Source organism: Nicotiana attenuata, unplaced genomic scaffold (assembly GCF_001879085.1).
Source record: "Nicotiana attenuata strain UT unplaced genomic scaffold, NIATTr2, whole genome shotgun sequence".
Lineage (NCBI taxonomy): Eukaryota > Viridiplantae > Streptophyta > Magnoliopsida > Solanales > Solanaceae > Nicotiana > Nicotiana attenuata.
Genome location: NW_017672908.1, coordinates 8787 through 16632, shown reverse-complemented (window position 1 = coordinate 16632; position 7846 = coordinate 8787). Strand labels below are relative to the sequence as shown.

Below are 7846 nucleotides of genomic sequence, written 5' to 3'. Positions count from 1 at the left end.
TCCATCTCGCACGCAGGGGCAAAACTACATTTTTTAAAGGATGGTCAACTGACCATCATTCGTCAAAAAATTATACTGACGTATACATAAATATTAGGTTTTAAAAGTATATAACATACATTGAACACCCTTTGTCGGATTTTTTTTTTTTTATTTCTTTCAAGTTTGAACGCCAAATCTGCGAATCTAGAAATTCATTTCGGCCAATTGAACCTTCTCGAACTGTTTCTTTTTAAGAACCACACTTAGAGAAATTCATAGTTTCACCACGATCGCATAAATAACTATCTATGATCGTCTACCTAAGGACCAAAGGTATGATATTATAGCTTTTTATACTAATAAGAGTGTTCTCTTTTGTAACTGGTTGTGTTTTGTAATACTAACGCAATTACAGTTTAGAGGCAGATTTGTTTAAATAATGAAACATGATTGCAAATCACGTAAATCATTGCTTTAATAGTATCGTCAAAGCGAAGCATCCTATGGTTCTTGGAAGATGCAGTCTCTTTTACTCCGTTACTAACTAAGAGACATCACAACTTGTTACCACCAAATTCCTTGTCACAAGCTATGTATGAAAATATTAAAATCATTTCAATTTACAATATGATCAAGAAAATATAGTACAACCGGTAGAGAGTGAAAGAGTGATGTGGGGGTGGGGGGTGGGGGGAGAGAGAACGACTAAGTGAGAAAATTGGGCACCACAATAATAAAAACAACGAACCAGTAAAATTTATTAGTGAAGTTTGGGAAGGGTAGTGTGTACGCAGACCTTACCCCTTTGTTTCCGAAAGACCCTCAGCTCAAGAAGACGAAAAGAGACAATATCAGTACCACTAATAAAAAACATAGGGCACGAAGATCTTAAGATAGCAGAGGCACCACAATACATTAAATATCAGAGGTACATGTGAGGTTGAACATCTTTTTCCACTTTTTACAATTTTTAGCAGCTGAAAGGGCAAGAAGATAGAACATCATGACCCTACTTCTATTATCTTAAAAGCTTGTAATAAAGCAAAAGCAAGAAAGTTAGCCCAATGGATTAGAAAAAGCAAGCAGTGCACAGCAGCAAAGGTGATATAGAAAAGCAAGAAACTCCCCACCTTCTACTAAAAGGCTAAAATACACTCCCAACTGGAAGAGAAGATGATGATGATCAGAAACCAAGAAAATCCCAGAAATAAGTCTTTTGCTATCTCAGATGATCACATTATCCCTACTTGTATATGTCCAACCTGGAAACTGTACGAGAACCCCTTCTATAATTCACAAAACCAACCTCACAACCCCACAATTCCACATCAAGAAGAAACCAACCACACTCTACTCAAAAGTCACAACAATAAGCAAATTCATCGACTAAACCTCCCCATATCTGCTAGGAAAATTGCAGCATCTTTTTGGGATCTTACCTTTATTAGACCTTTCATGGATTCTGAACTTGAAATTGCTCGAGCCCAAATCGCTGAATTGAAGGCTAAGTTAGAACATGAGCGAAAGGCACGTAAGAAGTTGGAATCAATGAACAAGAAGATTGCAAGAGAGCTATCTGAAGAGAGAAAAGGGAGAGAAGCATTGGAGAGAGTCTGCGAAGAACTTGCCAATCATATATCGTCCGATAGAGCAGAGATCAGTCGATTGAGGAAAGAAACGGAAGAAGAGAGGAAAATGCTGAGAATGGCTGAGGTTATGAGAGAGGAAAGGGTTCAAATGAAGCTTAATGATGCTAAATTTTTATTGGAAGAGAAGTTGTTAGAATTGGAAGAAACCAAGAAAATGTTGCCATCAAATGCCAAGACTGAAGCCAAAATTCAACAAGACATGAACCATAACATCTCATCAGCTGCATGTGATCAAGAAACAGAGAAAAGGAGTGAAATAGCTGATCATAAGTCCATTTTCAATAGTGCAAGTGAGGGAAAGAGTGCTTCTTTTAATTACCAAGTGACAATTCATAGAAGAAACCATTCACCTGAGGCTGAAAATCCTCATATCAAACGAGGGATCAAAGGATTTGTGGAATTTCCAAAGGTGGTTCGAGCCATTAGTTCTAAAAGCAGACATTGGGGTACAAAGTTGGAGTGTCAAAAGGCTCAGCTAAGAATACTATTGAAACAGAAGTGTCCTATCCGATCCAATGGTCTTATAACAAGCTAATATGCATAAAGTTTGTAACTTTGGTGTGCCATTTTATTTCTTCTTTAATCGTTGATTGAATTTTCTCTTAGGCCTAGAGAGAGAATCTGTTGTTTTCATGATATATGAGTTTTTGTGATTTTGTTTATAATGTAAATGTAAAATCCTATGGAGTATGGTCCATAGTTCACTTGGAAGCTAGATGATTATGGCTGTACAGTAAGGATTGTTGAAAATCCCACTTAGTATCATACTATCATTATTGGAGCGGACTACGCACTCATACACATATTATTTACATATTCAACTATTCATCTTACAACTGAATGTCCTGAAGAGAGGGTAGAGCACAGCTCGCGCACGAGGCATCCTGCGTTCACGCAGAATCCAAAAAATGATGACATCATAAAGGGTTGATGTAGACAACCTGCCCTAATGCAAGCATTAGTGGAAAAAAAAATTGTGATTCCATTGTTTCCAGCTTAAAAGTAACAATAAAGAGGATGAATATGCTAATGAGGTAATAGTAGCATATATTCTATACTATAGGAGGCAAATTTCGACATTCCAGATAAGCAATTGTTAGTTTCATCATTAAGCAAGGTGTCATCATTTAAGTAGCCCCAAGAAAGCATCATTGCCTCCACTACTCTTTTTGTTGAGGTCATAAACACGTAATAATGTCAATTTTCATAAACTCAGTTTCATATAAAACCACTCGAATTGGAAACTTATTGTTTGTGTTAAGAATAAGAAAAAAATCCTACTTCTTGCTTCACAAAAAAAAATGCAAACTTGTGTTTGGTTCAAGAACTGACTAAAAGTTGAGAAATATGCAGAATTGAGAAAAATTTGAACTTTGGAAAATAATGAAACCAATTTTTGTTAACCTGAATAAAGTACGAGCTATGAAGGATTCATGGAGAACTTAACCCTAGATGAAAGAGAAAAAAGAGAGAAAATGAAATGAGAAATGAGTCGATCCTTTTTGTTTTGACCAATCTGCTTTATTTCTTGTCCATGTGGACCTGTATATACATATTCTTAATTGAACTCAAAAGTAAGAAAAATATCTCTAGTCTTAAAATACAAGGAGTACAACAAAACTGAAAACTGGGCCGACTCTCTTAATGGGCCTGTTGTTTTCCTTTGTTAGCTTGGGCCGGAGGCACATCTGGGCTAACACCCCCCCTTAAGCTGGAGGGTGAGAACACACCAAGCTTGCATAAAATCCCATGATGTAGAAGACCAGAAAGGGCCTTAGTCATAATATCAGCTAGTTGTTATGCAGCGGAGACATACTGCAAGGAAATCAAACCAGAAGATAGGCAAGTGCGCACATAATGACAATCAATTTCAATGTGCTTCGTGCGCTCATGGAAAATCGGATTTTTAGCAATGTGTATAGCTGCCTGGCTGTCACAACATATGGGAACAGGGCTTGACACAGTCAAACCACGGTCACCCAAAAGTCTAGTTAGCCAAGTGACTTCAGCTGTAACTTTGCGAAGAGCCTTGTACTCAGCTTCTACTGAAGAGAGAGATATAGTGGGTTGTTTCTTGCTCTTCCAAGAAACAGGACTGCCACCAAGAGTGATGTAATAGCCAATCACTGACTTGCGAGAGATAGAGCAGGTTGCCCAATCAGAGTCAGAGTAGGCTTGCAAAGAGAAATCAAAAGAGCTGGAGAGGAGGATACCTTGGGCAGGGTCATTCAACAAATATCTGAGTGCATGTATAGCAGCTAGCATATCAGGCACTTGTGGCTTTTGGAGGAATTGACTCAGATGTTGTACTGTGAACGAAATATCAGGCCTAGTGTGTTGAAGGAAGTTGAGCTTCCCAATTAATCTTCTGTACAAGCTGGGGTCAGGAGCATCCATATTCAAAGCAAGCTTAACAGAAGGATCCAAGGGAGTCATCACAGGGGAGAAGTGATGGCAATTAAATTCAGAGAGAAGATCACTGGTGAACTTGTGTTGGCTCATGATGTAACCTTGAGGATGTGAGGAGATTTCCAAACCTAGGAAGTAGTGGACTAACACCAAGTCCTTTATTTTAAACTGTGCATCTAGAAAGGACTATAAAGACTCCATCTCCACAACATCATTACCAGCTAGTAGGATATCATCAACATAGACAGCCAAGACAACTTGAGAGCCCGAAGAATACTTAGTGAATATGCAGTACTCATTCAAACTACCAATGTAGCCTTTGGAATGAAGAGCTTTAGACAGCTTTGAAAATCACTGTCTGGAGGCCTTCCTAAGGCCATAAATTGACTTCTTGAGTCTGCAGACCAAGGGACCAAAATGAGAACCAGGAGAATGACACACCTCAAGGCCAGGAGGAACCTTCATATAAACCTCCTCATGGAGATCACCATGGGGAAAAGTATTGTTGACATCAATCTGGAAGACAGTCCACCCCCACTAAACAGCAAGAGTGAGCAAACACTTGATGGTGGTGAACTTGACAACAAGAGAGAAGGTTTCAGTAAAGTCAATGCCCTCCTTTTGTGTGTCCTCTCTAATCACCAACCTGGCTTTGTACCTCTCAATAGAGCCATCAGCTCTGTGTTTAATCTTATACATCTACTTACAAGGGATAGTCTTCTTGTGAGGTAGGAGAGGTACAATATCCCAAGTCCGGTTTGCCTCAAGTGCCTGAAATTTCTTTAGCATTGCCTCTTGCCATGCAGGTTGTGAAGCTGCCTGCTAGTAGGATTGAGGCTCATGCCCATGTATATCACTAGAGGAAACATTGGAAGAGGAGAGTTGAGCAGAAGAACAAAGGTAACCCTTAAGACAGGTGTTCTTTTGTATAGTTCTGGTAGATTTCCTCAAAGGAGGAGGAGAAGGATATGTAGGTTCAATTGGAGAAATAGAAGTAGGACTAGTGGAATCAGAAAGTGAAGTGTTAGGAGAAGGATTGTTGGGACTGGCAGTACTAGGAAGACGATAAGTATTGGGAAAAGGAGTGTGAGGGGAAGTAGGAATGTTAGGAGAATTAGGAGCAGAATTAGGAGCAGAAACAGAAGTTTGTGGAGAAACAGGATCCATAAAGTCTGAGGGAGAAGGAAACATGGAAGGAGAAGAGCAATTATAAGGGAAACATGCTCATGAAACACTACATCCCTTGAGAAAAATATGACATGATTGTCAAGGTTGAGGAGTTTATAGCCCTTTTTACCACAGGGATAGACCTGGATTGAAACTTATCCCTACCAGCTTTAGGAGAAGTGGCAAAGCACGAGCAGCCAAAAGATTTTAGATGATCATAGGTTGGAGTATGATGAAGTTTCTCATAAGGAGAAACATTCTGAAGTACAGCTGAGGACATCCTGTTTATGAGGTAGGTTGCAGTCAACACACAATCACCCTAATATTTGAGAGGACGGTTAGATTGGAACATGAGGGCCCTAGAAACTTCCAATAAATGCTTGTGTTTTCTTTGTACAACTCCATTCTATTGAGGAGTGTGAGGGATTGTAGTTTGATTAAGATTCCTTGGCTAAAGAAGAACATAATGGCCTCAGAACTACTACCAAGTTCAAAAGCATTATCAGATCTAAAAGCTTGAATAGATAACTAAAATTGTACCCTAACCATGTTGACAAATGCTTTAAGATAGATAAGGCATTGCTCTTACATGATAAAAGATGAGTCCAAGTGACTCTTGTATGATCATCAACTAGTGTTAGAAAATATCTGAAACCATTATATGTTTTAGTGTTATTTGGACCCCAAATATTAATGTGAATTAACTGGAAAGGAGCAGCAGAGTGTATAACACTATTAGAGAAAGGTAATCTCTGTTGTCTGGCCATTAGACATATAGGGCATAGAAAAGACTGTTTAGGTGATACTTTATCAGACAAATATGATATAGATCTCATTTTATTAAAAGGCATGTGCCCTAGTATTTGGTGCCAAAATAAGTCTATTTTATTGATAGAAGATGGCAGATTACAAGTTGAACATTGGCAACAGGATGAGTAAGTTGATTGGACTTATCAGAAGATACTGGTAATGAAACAAGTATAGAAGATTGATTACAAGTAGAAACACTAGTATCCGAATTAGAAACAGGTAAACTATTACAAGGAGAACAATAAGACATACGAGTGTAGAAAGTAGGGAACATGTCTGCATCTGGATAGAGGTAGTAGAGCCTCCCAGCAGCCTTACCAATTTCCAGTGGCCTCGTCAGAGAAGGGCCCTATAAAGAACAGAATAATTTGGTAAAGAGTGCTGGAAAATCCAATTGAGATATAAGTTGATGGACAGATATCAAATTAAAATGGAAAGATGGTACAAGGAGGACATTCAGTAAAATTATATCATTCCTAAGATGCAAAGATCCAGTTGATACAACTTTAACTTTATATCCATTAGGTAAAGTTACTAGAAAAGGTTTAATCAAAGGTTGCACAATGAACAGAAGATGTTTATGTGGTGTAATGTGATTAGTTGCACTAGTATCTAGGATCCAAGGGTTTACACCTGATTATGATGATGCACATGCATGAGAATCAACAGGATCTATAGCATATCTACTAAACAAACTTGCAAAGTGAGCAAAGGCAGAGTTGTCCACATTTGCAGCTTCAGAAGTATGACCAACAGACATTTGTGCTTGTTGAAACAGAGTCAAAAGATATTGGTATTGTTCTTTGGTGAACCCATGTGCTGAGGAGCCAGCAGTCTGTGGAAGAGATTTTGTAGGGGCAATAGTTGCATTCTCAGCTTGAACACATGAAGCGGACTTCTTGTTTTTGGTAAATTTGAAATCTGGTGGAAATCCATGGAGTTTGTAGCATTTATCCACACTGTGACCAGGTTTCTTGCAATACTTGCAAGTAAGAGATGTAGTACCCTTCCTAGTCTCAAAATTGATTTTCTGAGTGAAATTCCTATAGGTGTTGGAAGATGCAGAGAGACTAAGAAAGAGGCTGTATAACCAGAGAAATTTGGTGCAGGAGATTGGGCTTCCTTTTGGCTTTCATCTTGTAGCAAAAGGGAGTAGGCTTTACTAATGGGTGGGGGGTTCATCAACATAATAGCACTTTTAACTGTGGAATAGGAATCATTCAGACCATTGAGGAACTGAAACAATTGTTGATCTTCAATGAACTTAGGTAGGGCTCCACATGAGCAAACAGGTCCGACATAGGAGGAGTTTAATTCATCCCATAAACTCCTCATTTTTGTAAAGTAGGAAGCTCTATCAGATGAACCCTGAGTAGTTGAGCTGATATCCCTCTAGATTTGGATGTATTTAGACCCATTCGGCCGGCCAAATCTCTCATTAATGTCCTTCCAAACTTCTTTGGCAGTCTTGAAGCACATAACACTAGTGGCTATGTCCCTGGATACAGAGTTTGTTATCCAGGCTTTCACCATATCATTACACCGTTCTCAATATGGAAAATAAGGTGATTTAAGGGAGGGTTGTGGAACTCTCCCATCGAAATACTAAGCTTATTCTTTGCAGAAAGAGAAGTGAGCATACTACTACGCCAAAGAGAAAAACCATACCTATTGAACGGTACAGACACTAATTGACTGCCAGGATTGTCAGATGGATGGATATAGAAAGGATGCGAGGGATCTAGGGTAAATGGGACAAAACCGTGGGTAGTAGTCGAAGATTCGACATTATCCGTTAAGCTATCCATAGTATAAAATACAGCAATAAC

At 38.8% G+C, this 7846-nt stretch overlaps 2 protein-coding genes across 2 annotated transcripts; one reads left to right on the top strand and one right to left on the bottom strand.

The window, feature by feature from the left end:
* Nucleotides 1-902: 902 nt before the first annotated feature.
* LOC109214901 (protein BRANCHLESS TRICHOME-like) lies at nucleotides 903-2417 on the top strand. The gene has a single exon (XM_019378864.1). The coding sequence runs from the start codon at nucleotides 1156-1158 to the stop codon at nucleotides 2164-2166; it is 1011 nt and encodes a 336-aa protein (XP_019234409.1). The 5' UTR covers nucleotides 903-1155; the 3' UTR covers nucleotides 2167-2417.
* Nucleotides 2418-3428: 1011 nt separating this feature from the next.
* Nucleotides 3429-4739, bottom strand: LOC109214896 (uncharacterized mitochondrial protein AtMg00810-like). The gene is made up of 4 exons (XM_019378858.1): nucleotides 4683-4739; nucleotides 4466-4556; nucleotides 4259-4357; nucleotides 3429-4168 (listed from the first exon to the last, which is right to left on the bottom strand). The coding sequence occupies exons 1-4, from the start codon at nucleotides 4737-4739 to the stop codon at nucleotides 3429-3431; spliced, it is 987 nt and encodes a 328-aa protein (XP_019234403.1).
* Nucleotides 4740-7846: the final 3107 nt, after the last annotated feature.